The 23449-nt window shown below is 40.0% G+C and overlaps 1 protein-coding gene across 23 annotated transcripts in view; it reads right to left on the reverse strand.

Moving 5' to 3' along the window:
* The window catches only part of TBC1D4 (TBC1 domain family member 4), a 640377-nt gene that overhangs the window by 378565 nt on the left and 238363 nt on the right, over nucleotides 1–23449 (reverse strand). For 20 of the 23 annotated variants that reach the window (XM_028497458.2, XM_028497455.2, XM_024123171.3 and 17 more), the window contains 4 exons: nucleotides 22343–22502; nucleotides 19067–19236; nucleotides 15708–15884; nucleotides 11373–13784 (listed from right to left, as the gene is read on the reverse strand). In XM_028497458.2, coding sequence (XP_028353259.1) covers nucleotides 13551–13784; nucleotides 15708–15884; nucleotides 19067–19236; nucleotides 22343–22502 — 741 coding nt within the window. In that variant the 3' untranslated portion in view covers nucleotides 11373–13550. Of the gene's footprint in view, nucleotides 1–9259; nucleotides 9456–10635; nucleotides 10759–11372; nucleotides 13785–15707; nucleotides 15885–19066; nucleotides 19237–22342; nucleotides 22503–23449 lie in introns of those variants that run through there. The other 3 variants (XR_008619072.1, XR_003682569.2, XR_008619073.1) reach the window with 2 other exon arrangements.

Below are 23449 nucleotides of genomic sequence, written 5' to 3' on the forward strand. Positions count from 1 at the left end.
TTGAGAAATGATGAATTTATGCCATTTTCAAGAGGCCAGATGGGCCAGAAAGCTTGGCAGGGAGATGCTCCTAGGTGAGATTAACTATGATCTTTTTATTATTTTCTTATTTTCCTGGGTTCTTTTTCATAGTACGCTTGTTCATGACTCAGGCATCCTTCAGTGTCCTCTCATAGCTGTTCAGTGGTCACCTGCCACAAGGGCCAACTGTCACAGGAGTGGCAGGGGTAGCCCTCTATAAAGATGGGACAAACGACAAACATCATATATTTTACAACTGCATTTAATAAAGCTGCATTTACAGCTCATGAATCTCTTCTCTTTCAGTGTTTTAGGGTTAGGAAAAGAGTATATTTTCAGATTTTATTTTTGTGGCTGTGGATGTTAATTATTTGAGATGTCACAGTTGGGGGTGAGGGGGTTGAGGATTGGGGTAAGAAGGGGTCCAGGGTGGCAAAAACAGCTTCATAGTTTGGAGGTGACATGACCACAACCATGACCTTCTCCTTGGGCTTCTGGAGAGAAGAATTTTTGCTTACTGGATGAGGATGGGAAAAGACTAAAAGAAGCAGAGAGGCCAGTGTGATCTATAAACTAGAGAACTGGAAGGCTTCTCAGGATGAGTGTTGGGGAAAGTTTTGGTAGACGGCTGAGAATGAAAGATTCCAGCTGTGGCAGAGTCAGAATTTAAGAAGTAGAGCTGTGGTTTATAAATTGGGTCTTTTTTTCTTTTCTAGAAGTTTCTTTTACTTTGATGTAGAATTTGAAAGCTACAGGAAGGTGAGACTGGATTAAACAGGGCTCTGGCTAATATTTGGGCTCTGGCCCAAAGTGGAAAATTATTACAATTTCAATAGAACTTATGTCTGTATATATTAAGCAAATTTTATCATTTTACCCATGGTACATATATTCTCTACTCTTTCCAGGGAAACACAGAACTAGATTAAAAAATTATTTTTCAGGTGTTGCCATATGATATGGGGGCCAAAACACATCTAAAATTCATGGAGCGGGCTTCCCTGGTGGCGCAGTGGTTGCGCGTCCGCCTGCCGATGCAGGGGAACCGGGTTCGCGCCCCGGTCCGGGAGGATCCCACGTGCCGCGGAGCGGCTGGGCCCGTGAGCCATGGCCGCTGAGCCCGCGCGTCCGGAGCCTGTGCTCCGCAACGGGAGAGGCCACAACAGAGGAAGGCCCGCATACCACAAAAAAATAAATAAATAAATAAAATAAAATAAAATAAAATAAAATGCATGGAGCATAAAAATTCTGTTTAAAAAAAAGATTTTAATTTACATTGCTTGCCTAGATAATCTACAGCTATGCTTAATTCACCATACACTAGGAAGTGCAGTCTAAGCATTATTTTTACTTAATAATGAAGGAAATGCCAAATACAATCTTTAGGGCACAGATTTTAGGAAACAGGAAACAGTTGGTTATTTTAAGTTCATTTTTAGTAGGTAGTTCAATGACTGAAATCACATGATTTTACCTGAAGAATGTATGAAACTATGTTAAGTATGGACAATGGTAGTAAAATTTGGTTCATTTTAGTAGCCATTTAAACATTATGCTTATATAGATTTGAGAGATTTCTAATGACATATGTACATTATCATATTAACAATACCAGATACAGAATTGTATTTATGACTATATGTCATAATGCATGGAAATGATGACAAAGGAAATATATCAAAGTATTAATAATTATTTGTAGATGGTAGCAGTGATGTAAGTTTTCTTAAAATCTGCAGGGTTTTGTAATTCCCTATACTGACTCTACTTAGAAAAAATAACAATAAAATTCATTACTTTAATCAGCAATATTCTAGTGAAGTGCTGTGTACTAGAAGACACTGGTCAATTTAAGCTTGAAATTCTTTCAGTGTCATGTAGACAAAGACAAATGACTATTACAATTCCATTCATTTAATTAAGAGGCTTTCCTGATCTCACAAGATTGGGTTAGGTGGTCCCCTATTCGCTCTAGTAATACTACCTCATCACATCTAGCTTGATACATATCCCACTATATTGTATTGCCTCTTCTTGTCTGTCTTCTCTGTTAGAACATGATCTCAGAACTCAGCACACTGGCCTGCATACAGGAGGTTTTTGATAAATGTTTGTTGAGTGAATAAAAGAATGAATTTTGCAATTTACCTCACTATTGGATGTGTATGTCATTTATGAATAACAACATGCACTTCCCCACTGACAAAGGGAAGACAGATATAGCACAGTGACAATAGAAAAGGACAGTTTATTTTTGTAAAATCATAGAAAAAATATACATATATGTTTCTCTGCCCCAGTTTCCTGCACAGGGCTCCTAAAACTCTTGTGACTTCCTAAGTGATAAGAACACTAGGAGCATCTTTTGTTCTGATATTTGGTCTTAGACCCTGGTTCCTGACACTGAGCTCCTAAATCCTTTGGAATTTCCGAGGTGATAGGAGTGTCTTTTGTTCTAATGAGGTGACTCTTAGAGGGCTCTGGATAGATTCAGGATGGGAGCTTGTCACCAGAAAGACCAAGTCATCATTCGAAGCTTGGAACTTTCCAGCCACCTTCCATTCCCTGGGGAGGGGAGAGGTAGTGGAGACTACGTTAGTGATCCGTCACGCCTATGCAACGAAGCCTCCATAAAATGCCTAAAGTTTAGAGTTCAGAGAGCTTCTGGGTTGGTGAACACCTGGAGGTGCTGGGTCTGCGATGCTGCGCAAAAGGACATGAAAGTGCCATGTCCCTTCCCACATACCTTGCCTACAAATCTCTTCCACCTGCATGTTCATCTATATCCTTCCTCATATCATTTTGTAATAAACTGGTAAACATAAGTGTTTGCTTGAGTTCTGTGAGCCACTCTAGCAAATTACTGAGCCCAAGGAGGGGATCAAGAAAGCCCTGATTTATAGCCAGTCAGTACAGGTGACAGACTGGGACTTGCAATTGTTGTCTGAAGTGGGGAATGGTTTGTGGGACTGAAGTCTTAGCCTGTGGGATCTGATGCTGTCTCCAGGTAAATAGTGTCAGAATGGAATTAAATCGTAGGATGCTCAGCTGGTGTCATAGAATTGATTGCTGGATTTGTGGAAAACCCACAGACCTGGTGTCAGAAGTGTTGGGAGCATGGAAGTACTGTGAGAGTAAAGGAGAAACACGGGAATGTTTTCCTTATACAAATGGGCCTTTCACTATTTACCAAGGTGTATTCATTCCCAGAAGGATGATCAATATCACCCACATGACAGAAGTTGAGTATAGATTCATGAAGGCAGCAGTTAAGAGTTAAGCGTTTATGTAAATACATTTGATGATACAGTCCTTATCTTTTCAGATTACAGGCTTTTAAAAATAAACTAGAATTTTCAAATGAAATTTATTTTCTTGGTTAAATGAGAAGAAAATATGTATCATTCTTCTGTATATCTTTCACTATTCCAAGGAAACAAGGCAAAACTATAGAAGAAAGGCAGTCAGTATGCGCCAACACCAAGAATAAAGAGGGGAAAAGAGACTTATTCATCTATTTTTTTAGAAACAAGCCTAACCATACAGTTTCAACTTGACTTGTAGTACTTACCAAAAAAAAAAAAAAAAAAACACAACTTACTGGTAAAAGAATATTTACTTGGGTCATTCATTTTATGTTATTTTTTAGAAAGCTGTCTGTGAGATAGAGATGGATTATGACAGACCAAATAGCAAAACCAGAATTCTCTTTCCAGGTGCCTTAATTTAGCTGGAGTTTTGGAAAATCAATTACCGCAGAAATCATACAGCTGAGTGGAGCCTTAAGATCTAGGTAAAGTCCATCACTTTACAAACGAGAAAACTCAGTTCTAATGAGTTTGCTCACTGGCCTCAGGTCAACAAGTACTAAGTGGAGGAGCCAGAACTCAGCCTGGTCACATGCTGACAACCCCGTGCTCCCGACACAGGTTAATACATTCGCCTTGTCCATTCCGTGCTCCTCCTGAATAACCACGGCCGGTTTAAGGTTCTGGAAAGCCCTGCAGTGGAGAATTCTGTGTAATGTTGCTCAGTTGATTGTCTCCCAAACTTATTTGGCCATAGAACCCGTTTACCTTTTAGCAGCCATAAACATTCTCCAGGAATAAATTTCAGGGACTCCTGAGCAGAACCACAGGAACTAGAGCTCACAGACGCTACCAGCAATTCATGTGGTTACCAATCCCCAAATGCATTGGGTGAAATCAGTTCTTCTATTTCACCTGCCATAGACACACATACTCTGGGGCTGGTGAGAACTCAGCTCAATAAAATGCCTACAAAAGCACAAAAGTTGACTCGTGCTATCAGACTGTGCCAGTCACAGGAAAAGGTAACTTGCACAGAGAACAGTGCACAGCTGTCGTCCCTTCAAACAATCCTTCAAATGGGATTGGTGCCGTTTCTCAGGAAGTGGTGTTTTGCTGTGACAGGGACTTTCAAGGCAGAGGACTCTGCTCTTAATAAGTCTTGCCAACTTCCTCTAGGCTCAGGAAGAGGAGAGGAACAGAAAAATACAGTTGTAAGCAAGTATAGTTTCCAAATTTGCGCTTGTATTCTGGCTTGCAATCCTTTCATAGAAACAGCACGTAAAACATATTCTTTTGATTCTTTTAATATCTAGGAGAGTTTATTCAAAGGCATACATGTTTGAAAATAAATTTAGCTTCAGAAGAAATGGGAAGAAAAATCAAGCATATTAACTCATTCATGTCACTAGGACATCCCTTCCTGCCTTGTCCTGTGACTTTAAATATAAGTACTATTAAAGTACTAAAGAATGCTCTGATTCACAGGGAGATCAGCTCGGTGCTTTGTGACCACCTAGAGGGGCGGGATAGGGAGGGTGGGAGGGAGACGCAAGAGGGAGGAGATATGGGGATATTATGTATATGTATAGTTGATTCACTTCGTTATAAAGCAGAAACTAACACACCATTGTAAAGCAATTATACTCCAATAAAGATGTTAAAAAAAACAGAACGCTCTAATTACATAGCTTTAATAGATTTATTAAACGGTAAATGGTGATTTTTCCCCGTAGTACCCAATTTACTACAGAAAAACTAAATTTGAGACCAGAGAGGACTCAGAGTGATTGTTGGGCTAGACAAAATAGAATATAAATGTATAAGGAAAACTGAATATGCCCAAGTAATTCCTGCATTTCATTTTGTAAAGCCCCCTGAGATGTTCCTGAACGCAGACTACAAGATGCGTGTTTAACTGAAATGATTATTTCTGAACAACAGCATGTTCTATTGAAAGTAACATTTATGAATGTACAAATTAACTCAGCTTGAGAAGGGGACCAATATCAGACCACAGAAGACTCTTCCTTTGCCAAAGAAAACTTGAATATTAGCAATATTTGAACATCTCTTAGAAAAAATACTCTTTCCCTGTGTTTTCAAAAGCAGTAGTATTATTAAGAAAACCAATCTGCCCAACATCCAAGCTGCACATTCTAGGGTTCTTTTCATATAATCAAAACAATCATCCAAAACACGTCACTAACCTGAGTTTGCTCTAGTTCAGGGCCTTGAAGGTTCAACAATTGATTTCATCAGCACACAAAACACATATTCATTTCTCACGAGTGGACTCCCAAAAACTCAGTCCTGCGACTGATGTTTAAAATCAGAATCCCAAAGAGATATTTATACACCTGTGTTCCTAGCAGCATTACTCACCATAGCCAAAGGCAGAAGCAACCCAGGTATCCACTGACAGATAAATGGGTAAACAAAATGTAGTATATGCATACAATGCAATACTAGCCTTAAAAAGGAAGGAAGTTCTGATGTATACTACAGTATGGAAGATCCTTGACAACCTTATGCTAAATAAAATACGCCAGTCACAAAAAAACATACTGTCTGATTTCACTTATATGAGGTACTAGAGTAGTTGAAATCATACAGACCAAAAGTAGAATGGTTGCCAGTGGGTGGGAGGAGGGGGAATGCGAAATTATCATTCCAAAGGCACAGAGTTTCAGATTTGCAAGATGAAAAGATGGTGGTGATGGCTGCACAAGGTGAATACTTCATGCCGCTGAACTGTACACTTAAAAAGGATTGATGGTAAATTTTATGTTATGTGTATTTTACAGTTTTAAAAATTCCGAATTCCGGTTTTTAATGTAGATAGAAAAACAGACTGTCGGGGACTCGAGTATTTGCGCTTTCATAACTAGCCTGGCCTCTATGACAGAGCATCACCCAATCGGAAATGGAAGGCTGCTTTGAGGACATACATTCAAACAAGGGGAGCACAACGAACTGGATGTTTGGGGCCTCCGTCCAACACAGACACATCAATGTCACAACGGGAACAGACTTGTCAGACCATCCAAAACACTTGGATTTCTGGAGGCCAGGACTTGCTGTGTCCCTTTTATCAATGAAGACAGCCTTGCCAGGGGTCTTGGCTAAGGTTTCCTCCACTGGACTGCCAAAACCTGCCTGGTTTTCTTTCTTGCGTCTTCCCAAGACGAATCAATCCTCTTCTGATTAACCTAGTCATTCTTTCGCTATGCAAATATATTCAATTAGATCACAGTTGAAGCTCTCAGACCCAGGTGCTATTCTGCCTAAAGTAACCTTACAGATGAGAGCAAAGATTGCTGATTTTACTTTAAAGAATCTCATGTTTCCTTTATATGAGGTTTCAGGGGATACCTCCCCTCCACATGCCCGGGTATTGACATTTATAGACCTAATCCATGAGAGTAAATAAAATATTTAGTTCAAAAAAATTGTTTTCTGCTTTATATTGTTGGTATCTAGGAAAGTCAACACTTACCCTATTCTTAGGAGCCACCAGTTATGGTATGAAATGTTGATGGGAATTACCGAGAGATGTGAGATAAAACACGGCTTGGGGAAAAGGGGACCAGGGTAAGAAAATAGAAATGAAGCATGAGATAAAGTTAAGAAGGAAAAAGAGAAAATAACAGCACGTGTCTCATGGAGTGTCTGTGTATAGAATAGATAATATTATTGAATGCCCAGCAGCTCCTAAATACCACAACACAACCCGTTGATAAAATACAGCTGAGCTTATTATCACGGTAAGAGAGAACACCAACTCTATAGAGCATTGTTTGTAACTCAGGAGCAAAGTTTAAGGTAAGTATTTCAATGTGGAGCTTGATTAAGACTGGGTAAAGATCAGGATATAATAGTTTAAGATTGGTGAAAGAGCAAGGTGTGAAATTTTGAGGTGAGGGATTCAAAGAGTCTTGGGGTATAAACTGCCTATTGAAATGTTTAAGGGTCTCTGGGGAAGTTCCTGTAATGAACAATAAATTAATTTGTCTGGATAAGAGTCTCCCGGAACAGTAAAATTATGCCAGTGAAAACAATGCAATAGTAAAATCATGTTATTGTAGCCCATAAGCTGTGTGGGATACACGGTGTCAGTTCTCAGTATAATATGTACATGTGTAATGTTTCCTATGTAATATACTTTATCAACTGCTATATTACGCAGCTCCAGGGGGCACCTTCCACATTCTAGCCTTGAAAACAGTGTTCCTGAATTAGGCAGTGTGAGTGCCCTATTATATTTGTAGCGTGTATTGTTATATTTAAGGTAAAGCAGATAAACAACAAGGGCTAGTGTACAGCACAGGGAGCCCTACTCAATATTTTGTAATAACCTAAATGGGAAAAGAATCTGAAAAAGGATAGATATATGTATATGTGTAACTGAATCACTATGTTGTACACGTGAAACTAACACAGTGTAAATCAACTATTCTCCAATATAAAATAAAAAATTTTAAAATAAGGTAGAGACTAATATACTACATATGATATAAATTATATATAGCACATGTTTATGATAAAAGGCAAAACACCAGAGTCTTTTCACAATTTACGAAGTATCACTCAGTACATTCTGATTTTTTTTTTCTCATAAGAACTATGAATTTAGCAGGTAAGAACTTAAGCTAGGAGAGAGACATTTCTGAGGTCCCAACATCTAGCAAAGTACCCGACCCATACTAGGCCACCAGGAAACATAAAATGCTGAATAAAATTACACCTACCTCTCAATTTACCTAAAATCCATTAACATTTTTCTTATGACAGAGTAATGATGACGTTAGCTTTTGGTAATATGCATAATCCCCTCTGGGGGGGCCTGAGCTGTCTGTAAAGGTCAGCAGTACCCCTGGGGTGGCCCACGCTATGATAGTACACCCTGGCTACAGGGCGGGTGGTCACTTCATCCCACAACACAGACCTAGGCGTGACCTGAAGGAGTGAGCCAGATGGAGTGCAGGAAGAAAGGAGCACTCCCAGACCCCCCAGGGCAAGAAGCAGCCGGTGCAAAGCAGAAGGATGGCCAGTTCAGGAACCGAGACGGAGCTTAACCATTTGACCTGAGCAAAGGACGAGGCAGGAGATCAAGCTGGACAGACTACCAGGGACACACTCACGAAAGGCCAACTGGGTCGTCTCAAAGATCAGATGATCCTGGGAAGAAAGACGAGCCCTTGAAGGGTTTTAAACTGAGGATAAACTTGGTGAGATTCATGTTTTAGGAAGGTCTCTGCCTGAGGTGAGAGGTGAGCGCAGTCCGGGTAAGCAATGACAACCCATATCTGGGCAGGCACCCTTTGCCAGGCCCTCTGGTGCTGCACTCACCTTGAAGTAGGGTTTGTAGCGAAGCAAATGTGGTTCCATCAGGTGGAACCCCAGGAAATTGACACAGTACTGCATGTCATGGGTAGATTGGAGGGAGACCAGGCTACTAGCGTCACCAGCACTTCACTCCAAAAACTCCCACTCAACATCTCTTCTGTTGCTTTTTCCCTATGCTTCCAGCTGATTCCCTCTCTATTCTAGATCCTTCTCCTCTATTTGACTGAGACATTCCACCCCACCTTCTGGTTGCATTTCTCACTCATCAAAACAAACACCAAGGGTTTCCCTGGTGGCGCAGTGGTTGAGAGTCCGCCTGCCGATGCAGGGGACACGAGTTCGTGCCCCCGTTCGGGAGGCTCCCACATGCCGCGGAGCGGCTGGGCCCGTGAGCCATGGCCGCTGAGCCTGCGCGTCCGGAGCCTGTGCTCCGCAACGGGAGAGGCCACAGCGGTGAGAGGCCCGCGTACCGCAAAACAAACAAACAAACACCAAGTAGCTCAACGTCTGTGACTTCAGAGCCCCTAGAAATGGGGTTGGTCTCAGTTTAACCCACCAGAGCAAGGACATGAACAAGGTACCTGCAAAAGCGATGGGGATGTTACAGGACCACGTTCTTCTGCCAGACGCGCAGCGAGCCAAACGCTGAGATGCCGAGGTTTGCAGCAGAGAAGGGGTTTATCCGCGAGACAGCCAAGCGAGGAGACTGGAGAACAAACCTCAAATTCGCTTCCCAGAAAGTGAGGGGCTTGGGGTACTCAGGGATAAAGCTGAGGCCTGGGGAGCATGGAAAGGTGATTGGAGAGAAGGAAAAGGTGAGGTAATCGCCATTCTGAGCAGGTGCAGCTAAGCTGCACGCTTCTGAACACGGGGCGCATGCTCCGAGGGTGGAGTTTGGGGCCTTCTGACCTCAAAACTCCACCCATCGGGCACTCGCACATGCTCAGTTGGAGGATCATTGGCCCCATCCAGTCTTAAACAGCCCGAGCTCTAACTGGACACAGCTGAATCCAAGTTCCTGAAGAACAGCTTGGGCAAACATCTTATCGTTTAGGCTACGTGACGCTTGGAGGACATGAAAGTTTTTGTAAAAACAATTAAATTGAGCTTGATCAGTGTAGGCAGGTTAAGTTCATTACTCTTTAGGCAAGTTGTAGTTTAAGGGATCTGATAACTACCCTCAGTTTCAGGGGGATATGGACAGATATTTAGCAGACAAAACTAGCAAGTTTCGGTGACCAGTTATATCAGAGAGAGAGCAATCTAGGCTGACTTGCTTCCCCAAGGCCACTACCATAGACCAGGCTTTTACTAATTTTTTTGGCCTAGATTTTGATGGCATTCACCTAACTTCAGTCTCCCAGTCCCTAGTTTCTGTCCAGATGTATTAAGTGGTTTGGAACAAATCTGAGCATGTCTCTCTCCAGGTTACTGGCTTTTAATGGCTCCCATTTCTCTCTAGGTGGAGTTCAAACTCCTTCACAAGGTCTGCTAAGACCTTCGTGAAAAAGCCCTTGCTTGTCAGGAGCCTCTTCTCTCACCACTCCCCTATGGGAACACTAACTGTACTTTGGGATTAAGGAATGAGTTTTGATTTCAGAAACACACCATCTTCTCTCATTCATCTATTGTTTAAACACAAACCTGCTCAACTTCTACTGGCTATTCTAGGCTCAGGGCAAGCACCCCTCTTCTGAGTACTTGTCACCCACTCCAAAATGCTGCTAGCCCCTCCTGTCACCTTGAGGGTAATGAGTGGATTACTTTGCATACCTGCTGTAGTATAAACTCTTTTTTTCTAGTTAACCTCCTGCCACTAGACCACAAGCTCACCGAGGGCAAGGACTGTATCTTCTCCACCTCTGAATACTCAGCATCTAGCTTGGCTTACAAAAATTACTTGTTGAGTGAATGAATAAAAGGGGTGGAACCAAGACTCAGATCTAAAACATCTCACCTTAAACCCAGTGCTTTTCTCAATATATCAAAGCGAATAAGAGTGATGCATCATGGTAGAGGACTAAATAATTCAGGTGGCAGATTTCCTATTTGTAATCCAGCCCAGGTGGGGTGGGAAATGCTGAAATGGTGATAAAATGGGTAAATTAACATGGATATTAAGAGACCATTCTACCTAAGCCTACACTGACTCCTCAAACTACTACATATAGTACAAAATACTTAAAAGAGTTAGTCCTAAAGTTAGCAAGAAGATACAGTATCCTTTTACTGAAATCCAAACATGCTTGAAAATATTCTGAAACATATTTTTTATGTAAACACATTCATATCATATCCATCAATAAGTGCCCTTAATCCTTTTATTTGGGAGCTAACCCAATTTTAAAATTTTGTATTTTCTTATCCTCTTTCTCTTTCTTGCTCTCTATGAGGGGGCATAAAAAACAAAAGGGGTAGAATGCAATACTGTCAGTGTGGTTGTCTTTTTTTATATTTATCAGCAAAAGGCTCCATTGGGAAAGAAGTTGAAAATTAGTACTGAATGACTGACCATGTACTTTCATAAATGTTTCTAAAAATTATCTTTGTTGTCTCTGATTCAAAGAATTATCAGTGTGCAAATTTTAAGTAGCAACAATCCAACCCGTGCAGATTTTATAAAGGACTCTAGCCAAGACCTTCTTCTCTTTTACTACAAACAAAAGTAAAACCAATAAGCCAAGGAAACTGCAGCAATGTATTTATTGGAAATGAACTAGACATTACATTAATAGGATGAAGATGTAACAATGCATGAAGCATAATCGTTGCAACATTTAAAAGACCACAAAAGAAAAATGCATTTTCAAAAGAAATATTGTATCCAAGACAACTTAAGCTCTGAACACCATAATAGAACTCTAACGTTGACTTTGAACATCCAGAATAAAATTTACTTAAACGGAACAACTGAAAGGAAAAGTTTCTTCTCCCAACTTGAAGATTCCCTGGCTACCACCTGTGTATTACACATGAGGTAATTTTCATCACCAGACAGTAGCCAGATAATATTTGTCATATTCCTCATAGGAAAATACCTCTCCTACAAATAGAGAAATTTGAGGGAAATCCAAGCAACAAAAGAGTTGGTGGCCCCAACTGACTGGGTCAGCATTTTCTAGAACCTAGAAGTTCCGTTAACTTTACTAGTAAGACTTCCTTTTCTTTTGAGAAACTGCCTGGATTAGAGGGCATGCTGATTTGTAACAAGAGTCACTATATTACACTGAGTAATGGGGTTTGAGATGCTTATCATCTGCTCAAGGTTTTCTGAAACCTTTAGAGCTTTATTCTTCTACTCTATAATACATTGTAGCTTGTGTATAACAAACTCCCTTTGAAGAAAATTATCCCTGGTAATCCATCTGTGATAATACAAGTACTGCAAAAAGCAGTATCGAAAAATATTGTTTGGAAAGGCAAAAACGCTGTTATCAACTTTCCGAGGCACTATCATAGAATCATCTCTGAAATGGAGAAATTCCATGTGTAACTTAAAAATTAAGTTTTTAAGTTACTTTCCTTCCATTCACCAAGCATGCATGAATGTCCACGAATAATCTCTCTGTAGACTGAGAAAGTCAGGAGTCCAAACGCAGAGTTGTAGGTTTTAGAAGGGCTTTCTCCTTCCCTTCCCATGGATTTCAACAGTTTACTTAAAATATTCCACAGTTCTCATAAATTGTCACATGGAAGGGGAAGATGATTACAAACTTATCAGACCTGTCCATCGGCAAAAAACAAAAATGGTATCTCAACACAGTACATCATCTTTAGAAAACCAATCATAATTTCATTTCCTTATCCTCCATTTAAGGTAGAGAGAACTAAGGTAAGAGCGCCTACATTTTAGTGGGAAATGGCAAATCCTTATCACCAACTGTGGCACCAAGTAAAGGGGAGTTCATTCACAACTGTAGGAATAATTTAAATAAAAAGGTAGAAAGTAGATCTAGACAACTTAGGTCCTAAATTAAATTTTTGAGGACTGGTATTTTTAGTTTAAGTAACAATGCTGGTCTAATTTACTAGAAAATTAGTAGTGTTCTCTTTCACTTTGAGCTGGGTGGGCAAACTCAGCCACAGTCTTGCTTTCTCCTTATAGACACCTAAAGTAATGCCTGACCAGACTCAAAATGCATGTAGATGCAACATTCTCGTTGGCACACAGCAGGCAGCAGGGGACGGCCCCTACTTTCCTGAAAAACCCATAAGGAGCTTGACTGGCAATCAGTCATTTTCCTCATATATATATATATAATATATATAATATATTATATATAATATATATATTATATATATTATATACTATATATATATATATAATATTATATATATATATTAAAAATGTCAGTAGATTTTAAGACAGATGCACATAAAGCTACACAAATGTTTCCACCTCTCCACCACTGAGTGAAACATGCTGTTCTTTGGAGAAAAAAATACATTCATTTTTTTCAAGTATATTTCAATATACAAAGATGTTCTAGCTTTGTTTCACTACAAAAACAAATGATTTCACATGTGTCCAAGGGGAATTTCATTTTAACTTCCCTTTGGTTTGGATTTCATGAAGTTTTGATTTTTTTTTAAAAACTGCTCTAAATATATATCTACTCCTTTATGTGAAAGCATGAACTCTTTATGTCCATTATATATATATATGTACATAGTCAACAAGGACAGCAAAAAACAGTCTACATATGTACAATGGCTTAGAACTGGCATGCTCTAAGGAGAGCGAGGGTTACCGGCTCTGACTTGGGCTCGGAACCAGTTCCGTGGTTCTGTCAGCTCTGGGCCAGCAGCATGCAGACTCCTTCTGTTGGTAGCGTCCTCAGAGCACTTCCTGCTGGGGTGGCACGTCTTCAGTTACGGCTTGTTTCCTGTCTTGGCTTTGCTGTTAGGGTTGCAGTTGAAGTCTCTCAGCAGCGGTTCGCAGTTGGCCAGAGCATCTGCTGGCAGCAGCTTCCGAATTTGCTCCACTGCCTTTTGATAAGCCATTTTCTCTTGTTCCAGGGTCCGGATCAAAGACCTCATTTTGGTCTCTCTGGTTAAAAGATTTTCCAGGTTGGATTCCAAGGTCTGGATTTTAGCATGAGCTATCTGTTTGGGGCAAAACACAAAATCCTCCAAATCAAAAATTGGAAGGTTTTGTTTCTTCATCATAGCAGCAGCCAGACCTTACATTTACTAATCATGTCATATTACTTAATAAAACAGTATACGAAGCAAGTACCCTGAAACCTCCCATGAAATGGAGATTTCTTTAGGTTTCTCAAAAATATAACTAGGGTACTAACAAAATACATCTCATTCCACTGAATACGCCAAAAATGCAAAATTAAATCAATATCCCACAGTGGTGAGGGTCCTCACTCCACACACAGGTCTTCTCCTGGAGTGACTGGAATCCGACAGGGAGAAACAGGAGATTCCTGACTGCCCTGAAGTGCTAAAAGAGGCTTTTTGCCCTCTGAGTGGAAATGCAGGGCTGTCTCAACACATACTTGGGACCCTATCGGTTTTTACGGGTGTTGGGTGTGCCCATGTGACTTGGAACCCAGAGGTGATGAGAACATTGAACTGTGAATGAAAAAATCTGTAACCATGAATAAAAATCATTATAATATAAAGCAGGTGCAAACCCACTTTCCCTAATAAGGAAATGCTCAATTAATCACCACTGAAACATCCTAGCAATAAGGGTCAATAGCCCAACTGTTTTTCTTTCTGAAAATAGACAGTATTGGCTCTTTTGTTTGAACAGGAAAAGGCATAAAATTTTCTATGGGCCAGAGCTATCGTAGACGAAGCGAAGGAAGCCAGTGTTCCTTCTCTGGAGCAATTACTCTAGAGAGCCTCATTTCTCAGCTGTTTCTCTCCTAGCTGTCTTTGTCAGAGGATTCACTGCACATCAAAGCGGAGTTTTAGTGTCCTCTAGTGTGGGGACGTGCGCAGTGCTGGGGAAGTGGAGGGTAAGCAGAAACCAATGAGCCATGGGGCACTTAAGCTCTAACTCAGCACTTAAGCTCCACCTCCCCCAACCCCCAGCCCCCAGCTTCACCTTCTCACCTCCCCCTCCTCTGGTCACACTGAAGCCCCACCCCTCGGGGCTTGGATACACAGCACACTTCATACAGGTTGCAGGTGCGTAATATTAATTTATACTAAATCGCTTATCACATGGGTAAGGGTGCATTGACAAATAGATAATATTTTATATTCCAAAGTAACTGTAAACCCCTTGATGGCAGGGATTATGTGTTACCAATTTTTTAATTCAGTTCTCTCAAAAATGTCTCCTTTTCTTTCCATTTCTGTGAGTTTTACTCTAGACAGTTCTCATCATCCCCGGTCAGATTTCTACAAATAATTGCTAGCTGGTCGCCCTACCTTCTCTCCCCACCTTCTCTCCCCATTCTAATCTGTCCTCATCAAGATTTCCAGATTGATCTTTCTAAAATATGGTTCAAAAATTTCGAGAGATTTCCTACTCAACATGATTAAAGCCGTGTTCTTCTGCTTGACCCTGAAAGTTATCTACAATTCTGTCTCCATCCTGTTTATCCCACCTCTCTCCAACGTAAATCTTAAACTGATGTTAAGCTTCCTCTACTGCTCTGCCACATCCTCCTTATTTAAACACCCGCTACTCCTCACTCCTTTCTCCCAACAACCCTCCAGAGTCCAGCTCAAGGCCAAGTCCCCTAGAGCTTTCCCAGCTTCCTATAGTCAATTCCTCCTCCCCTGAACTGAAACCAAACATGTACAACACCCAATAAGTATTGAACGAGATTCTGCTTTCAGCTGCCATTTAACTATTTTGTGAGAGCAGAATTCCTCTCTCAATTGGTATTCAAATTATATGTGCATTTGCAGCCCCCAGAGCACTCGGACATAGTCCGATACACAGGCCCACGGTCAGCAATGGTTCAATCCACACCACAGCTCTATCCTTTCTGGTATGGTTCTGTGCAGGCAAGGAGGCATCCAAGTGCGTGTTTGATCAAATTGTCATCTCTTTACCTGTAATTTTTCTAGGAGGTCCATGTTTTGTCTTTTCAGTTGGCTGTTGGCCCTCTCCAACTTCTCCATGGGTTCGCTCTCCTCACAGGTATAGGAAGATTCCTGGAGCTCATCCTGCAGCACGTGATACTCCACCTCATAGGCGTGTAACTGTTTAGAAATATCCATCTCAAAAACCTGCCGTGAAAACACCATGGGTTAGTCTGACCTTCAGGATGTGCCCCGAGATACAGTCTGTGTATCTAGGGTACTTCAGGTAGATTTCCCAATACTTATTAATGAGGAATAGTATGACATATAAAAAGGAAGAATAACAAGTGTGACTGTCAAGTTAAGGACAAACAGATGATTTCTATACAATTGAAACATTCTCATGATGAGGCCAAGACTCTAGAAAGTTAATGCTCTAAGATATTTTGCAACCAAAATATACATAATCTAGGAATGGTCTCCCAAAATGTAGCCCACCAGATAAACAACATTAGTTACTGAGTAACTCTTACCTGAGTTAGAGATCATCTTTGCTGGTTATAAGCACAATTGCATAGGGTATTTCTATAATAATGAGACCAAAAGCCCTTCTAATTGTTTGTCATTGGGGCAGAAAGGTCTTATGCTAAATATTTTCATCTACTTGCTAATCTGTGTGAGCCTCTTGGAAGTCACTAACATATCCTACCATAGAGAGAATCTTCTAAATTCAGAATCTTCAAAAACCCTGGGCACTGTACAGAGCTATTTAATTGGGGCTACCTCTGCCACCCATTAGGAACAGTTTGCTTAGAAGTCAGAGGACAGGCAACTCCTCCTTAGTCTAAACTGGTGAGGGAAAGTGAGGCGGCAGCTGCCATTTAAGCATCTGTATCTACACTAACACTGTAGGGAGAAAAGAAACCTACGGTGAGAAAAATCTCACTTGCTTACTTACCCTACTACTGTTAGAGATACTCAAATCTTAGAATTTAAATGATTTTTTTTTTTTTTTTTTTTTTTTTTTGTGGTATGCGGGCCTCCCTCTGCCGCGGCCCCCCCCGTTGCGGAGCACAGGCTCCGGACGCGCAGGCCCAGCGGCCGTGGCTCACGGGCCCAGCCGCTCCGCGGCACGTGGGATCTTCCCGGGCCGGGGCGCGAACCCGGTTCCCCTGCATCGGCAGGCGGACGCGCAACCACTGCGCCACCAGGGAAGCCCTTAAATGATATTTTGAGACAACCTGGTTATTCCCCTCAAACAAGCATCATCTTTTCCCTACGCAGTGGGTATGAACACAACAGACTACTACACAACCATTAAAAATGAGGGTATGGATCTACATTTATTGGCATGGAAAAATATCCAATACTCTACAAATATTTTATTATAAAATCAGGTTATACAATAGCATGTATAGTAAGATTTCACTTAAGTAAAACTGTATACATATTTATTTGTGTATATAATTAAAGAGAGATTATAAACGGCTATTTAAAAGGCTTTAAATCTCAAGGTGTTGAGATCTGTAGTTACTTTTGCTTTCTTCTTGGTGCTGTTCTGCATTATTTGTGTTTTTTACAGTGACCATAAATAAACTTTATTTATTTATTCATCAAAGTCTTCTTTAATATTAACAGTTCATTGCATATTCAACTCTATTTGTTAGAAAATTATCTCTAATATCAAGTCCAAATCTACCAGCCTATAAATTCTATCCATTAATCGTAGTAATAATCTGTAAAGCTAGGCAATTCCCTCATTAATTTTAGAAGAGAGGTGATCTTATTTCAAATCAGGTACCGTCTCGCTCTAAAAGCACAATCGCTGCTTGCCAATCCAAAAAGATATTTCTGAAGAATTAGTAAACAAGTGAATGTGTAAGTAAGAGTTATATTTTTCAGTTTCCAGAGCATTTTAACAAATAAAAACTGTTCATAGATATTTACAGAATAATCTGCTTGTGATTTCAATTCCACGTAGTGGAAAGAAAATTTTATGTGTAATAATATGAGTTTTTCTTATAGAGTGAATTATAGTGTACAAAATTCTTCAACTGAATTGGTTACATTTGCTCCTAAAAACGATGTTATTCCCATTTTGCAGGAGAGGAAGTTGAAACTCAGAGAGGTTGTAACTTGCCCAAAGTCACACAGCTAGTAGATAGCTGGACACCAGCACAAGATCTCAAACCCCCTTTCTCTTGCTCTAAACTCTGTCTTTTATCTGCTACGCTAAGGGCCTCTAGGAAAGTGGTAAATTTAAATGTTATCAATACTCATAAGGCATGACTGCTGTATCTACAAATCTGGTCTTAAGTGTATTCATGTCATTTGAACAACAATATATAACTACCACTTACCTGGTCCCTATGAAGAGCCAGGGACTAGATATATGGTGTGCTGATTACCCTCCATTTGCTTCCCAGATCCATTCTCTGCCCTCATCCATTCTCTGTACCCTGGGAGGCAGACCCCTGTGACCTGTTTTCCTTGTTGCAGGCTTCTGGTTAGGTATGGCCAATGGGAAAAGTTATCAGGAGATCAAAAGGGGCAGGGGAAAGAGGTTGGGTACTTCTTCCCTGCTCCTTCCCTGTCTGGCTCACCAAGAACACAGCAACCTCCAGAGTTCTGGCACTTCCTAGGCCTGGTAACATTATTCTGTCCTCCTTCTCCTGATGCAGCACCATGGGTATGAAGAGTTTCCGTCTGTTACTAGTTCCTGGGTACCTAGACATCTGTGCCCAGTTCCCTTAACCCTACCTACGCCCCTGTAAATGGTACTCTCCTTTGAATCACTGGAGGTAGACTCTTGTTTCCTACAAGGGACCCTGACTGATACAGCAAGTCTCATTTAAACTGCACAAAACCTCTTGGATCAGAATTGTCTCATTTCGGAGGTGAGAATACTAGGGTTCAGAAGATTAGGGTGATGTGTGCAAGCCAAACAACTAATAAAAGAGCTAGAAACTGATGTAAACCCAAGACCGTCTAGTTCTAAAGCCTGTGCTCTTGTCACATATACTCCTTATATATTTTAAAACAGAATTAACACTATTACAGAGGTAAGTGAGTCTCAGCTTACTTATTTATTAGGTACTCCTAACTCTGTCAGTTCTATCTTCAGTCTCACCATTGGTCTAAGTTGGAAGATTCCTGAAAAACTCATGATGTAGCACTGAACCACCTTGCCCGGACACAGCCTCACAAACAATGTCACAAAGGAGAAATTACACAATAGTCTCGTTTCTAGATAAAATGTATTTGATCAAATCAAAAAGAAAAAAACCCTGTCAAGCAAAACTACATCTTTATACTAAAACATTTAATAAATAATTAGTAGAGAAACTGCTGTCTAATCTTATATCTTATTACTACCATTTAACTCATACCTGGGTGATAAGTTTTTCCATTTCAGAGGAATTCATATCAGGGAGCGTGCTTTTAAGGAATTCGACAATATTTTCAAAGTTTTCACATTCCATTATGAGTGCCTCTTGGTTGCTCAGCAGGCTGAGGGCAACCTTAAATATAACTTCAGTTCCCTGAAGAAAAATAATATCTGAAAAAAAAGAGATATAATTTTCATGATCAAAATTATGCATCTATTATTGTAAAAAGTGACCTCTGTGTGTTAATGGGTTTTTTTGGTGTGGTTTTTTGTGTGTGTGTGTGTGGGGGGGTGTTGTTTTAATTACTGCAACAGAACCACAGAATATTTTGCAAAATAAAACTGGTCAAAATCACCTAGATTTGAAATAAATAATAATATGACTGGAACAAATAAACAGTTGTTTAAATATTCTTACTTATTTAGGAACCTCAGATAAGGGCAGGGTAAAAAGAAAAAGATAAATTATATATCTGTTTGTCCATGCATTTATAATTTTTACTGCCAAATTTAATGGAGACTAGGTATACCTCAAAAACACTGATTCCATTGATATTTAGATTTTTCTTCACAAAGGGAATACAGAAACAAATCAACATAACCAACTAGGACTATTTAAACTCTCATGACCAGAATAAAAAACTAAATGAACCAGTTAATATGTGTGCAAGCCAAACAACTAATAAAAGAGCTAGAAACTGATGTAAACCCGAGACTGACTAATTCTAAAGACTGTACTAGAGCAGGAATTGAAAAAAAAAAAAAAAAAACTTTAAAAGAAAAATCAAAACCAGTATATAACCTAAATCAGAAGAGAAAAAGAAAAGCTACCCTAACCCTGAACTTTGCTTCCTAACAAATACAAACATGCAATAGTTTTGAAAAGTACTAAATCCTTTTGTTATGAGCGTTCCTCTCAATCCATGCCATTCCACAATCAATAATAAACAGGGGGTCGTTAAAAATGAGGGAACCGTGGAACAATTACTTCAAACATGGTCATTCTTCTTGCTCACGCATCTTTCCCTTTGCTGACAATCTCTATTCTTCACTAAATTCTAAGAAAAGAATGGAGTACCTATTGTAGAGCTGACAGCATCATTCATATGCTCTTAGCAAAAAACAGACGACTGGGGAGATTTGTTTCCTGAATTCTGTTATCAAGCTTCCAAGGGTAAATCAAAGAGAGATACCCTAAATATTTAGAGATACCCTAAATATTCTGATTTGATAACCTATTTTCTGAGAAGCAAATATATAAATGAAAAGATTTATAGAAGTCCCATAAATAGGAACTCCAAAGCTCCAAAGAAAACTTCCCTGGAGAAAAGCAATCATGTATACTCAAGAAGAGAAATTTGGTAAACATTTGATTCTGTGCATCTCGGTTTTACTCTTTTGCTGCACTTTGCCTATAAATTGTATTAGTGCTAATGCAGTGTTTAACCTTTAAAACCACAGCCCCCAATAAGAAAGACACTGTACACTGTAATCAGGTGTACGTATACATATTACATCTATATCTTCAAATCTGAAGTTTCTCCAAACATTTTTCCCTACGACTGATATTTTCTCTGTATTCTATTCTAGTCCATTTTTTTTCTAATCCTGGTAGTGACCTACAATTGGGCCAATACTTACAATCTGACAAAAAAGCTCCAATTTAGCACAGTTATAAATATTGACTATTTTCACCATAGATACCAGATAGATGAGCAGAAAATAAAAACTGGGAGCCCCTTCTGAGGTCATCGAGCTCTCAGCCTTAGAACAAACCTCTGGCAAAGAGTTGTTTTTTAAAAAAAGTTTGCTTTTTAAATAACGAGTTTAGACAAACCCAACCGAAGACGTGAATAGATGTAAAGGCCCCATAAGGGACCATAAACGGTGTCACACTTTCTTTTTATTAAACTGTTGAGCAAGGCAGCAGCAACTCAACAACTTGTCCCGGGGCCAACTGCCTGTGCACCCAGTCTTAGAGATGGGCACCACCCCTGCATTGGCATAAGAGGAGGGTCCCTTAAGCAACAAAATGGGAATTTCAGTTACCTTGTTAACAAAAAGTCACATTAAGAAATGCCATTAGAGGGCTTCCCTGGCTTCCCTGGTGGCGCAGTGGTTGCGCGTCCGCCTGCCGATGCAGGGAAACCGGGTTCGCGCCCCGGTCTGGGAGGATCCCACATGACCAGTTAGAGAACATGTTTCTCTGTGTTTTGAATCCAGGTTGAAGAGGACAGTGGGGAAGGAAAAAAAAAAAAAAAAAAGAGGTAGTAAAGATGTGTTTAAAAATCTAAAAAATCATACAGAGTAAATCCTTAATTCATTATACTGCGAATTTTTAGGTATAAAAGAAAATAAGGGGCTTCCCTGGTGGCGCAGTGGTTGAGAGTCCGCCTGCCGATGCAGGGGACACGGGTTCGTGCCCCGGTCCGGGAAGATCCCACGTGCCGCGGAGCGGCTGGGCCCGTGAGCCGTGGCCGCTGAGCCTGCGCGTCCGGAGCCTGTGCTCCGCAACGGGAGAGGCCACAGCAGTGAGAGGCCCGCGTACCACCCCAAAAAAAAAAAAAAAAAAAAAAAAAATTAGAAACAACATTGAAAAAGGTACTTCTGTTAACCCAGTTAGAGAACATGTTTCTCTGTGTTTTGAATCCAGGTTGAAGAGGACAGTGGGGAAGGAAAAAAAAAAAAAAAAAAGAGGTAGTAAAGATGTGTTTAAAAATCTAAAAAATCATACAGAGTAAATCCTTAATTCATTATACTGCGAATTTTTAGGTATAAAAGAAAATAAGGGGCTTCCCTGGTGGCGCAGTGGTTGAGAGTCCGCCTGCCGATGCAGGGGACACGGGTTCGTGCCCCGGTCCGGGAAGATCCCACGTGCCGCGGAGCGGCGGGGCCCGTGAGCCATGGCCGCTGAGCCTGTGCGTCCGGAGCCTGTGCTCCGCAACGGGAGAGGCCACAGCAATGAGAGGCCCGCGTACCACACAAAAAAACCCAAAAAACAAAAAAAACCCAACCAAACAAAAAAGAAAATAAGAACTCCATTACAGCTTACTCAAATACAGAAGCTCAATTCCTCTTTTGCTTTGAATTTCAATTTTGTTTAAGACCAATATGGTTTCAAATTACTCTCAGAATAGAGCCAGACATATTTAGTAAATTCCACTAGCAATTTGCGATTCTGTGTAATGCTTGATAAAACAATTGGAGCACCTTATGGCTAGAAGTATATCCCTTGTAATAAATAACACTGTTTCACTGGATCGTCAACATCTCTTACCAAAAACTCTGGCTACAAATCCTAATGGAAATTGAGAGGCAAACAATGTGAGGAACCAGGGGGCAGCATAAAGACTGGGGCTGATTTCATTTTCTTCAAGATGATTGTAGAGATCTCTGTGATAGTCATGAAGGAGCCTGGACAGCTGGTACATTTGAATCTAAAGTTAATTTGGAGAAAAAAAATAAAATATTATGCATTTATCTGAGTGTACATAAAATACACTAACTTTAATTTTATTACACTATTATTTAATAATTCACATATATTTGATAAATTTGAATCTAAAGTTAATTTGGAGAAGAAAAATAAAATACTATGCATTTATCTAAGTGTACATACACTAACTTTAATTTTATTATTCTAATATTTAATAACTAATTCACATATATTTGAGAAATAAAAGTAGTATTTTTTTAACTTTTTATTTTATATTGGAGTATAGTTGATTAACAATGTTGCATTAGTTTTGGGTGTACAGCAAAGTGATTCAGTTATACATATACATGTATCTATTCTTCTTCAAATTCTTTTCCCATTTAGGTGGTTACATAATATTGAGCAGAGATCCCTGTGCTATACAGTAGGTCCTTGTTGGGTATCTATTTTATTTTATTTTATTTTTAACATCTTTATTGGAGTAAAACTGCTTTACAATGGTGTGTTAGTTTCTGCTGTATAACAGAGTGAATCAGCTATATATATACACATATCCCCATATCCCCTCCCTCTTGCAACTCCCTCCCTCCCTCCCTATCCCACCCCTCTAGGTGGTCACAGAACACCGAGCTGATCTCCCTGTGCCATGCAGCTGCTTCCCACTAGCTATCTATTTTATGTTTGGTAGTGTATATATGTCCATGCCACTCTCTCACTTTGTCCCAGCTTACCCTTCCCCCTCCCCATGTTCTCAAGTCCATTCTCTACGTCTGCATCTTTATTCCTGTCCTGCCCCTAGGTTCATTAGAACCACTTTTTTTTTTTTAGGTTCCATATATACATGTTAGCATACGGTATTTTTTTTTTAACATCTTTATTGGAGTATAATTGCTTTACAATGGTGTGTTAGTTTCTGCTTTATAACAAAGTGAATCAGCTATACATATA

This window comes from Physeter macrocephalus, chromosome 13, assembly GCF_002837175.3.
Source record: "Physeter macrocephalus isolate SW-GA chromosome 13, ASM283717v5, whole genome shotgun sequence".
Classification (NCBI taxonomy): Eukaryota; Metazoa; Chordata; class Mammalia; order Artiodactyla; family Physeteridae; genus Physeter; species Physeter macrocephalus.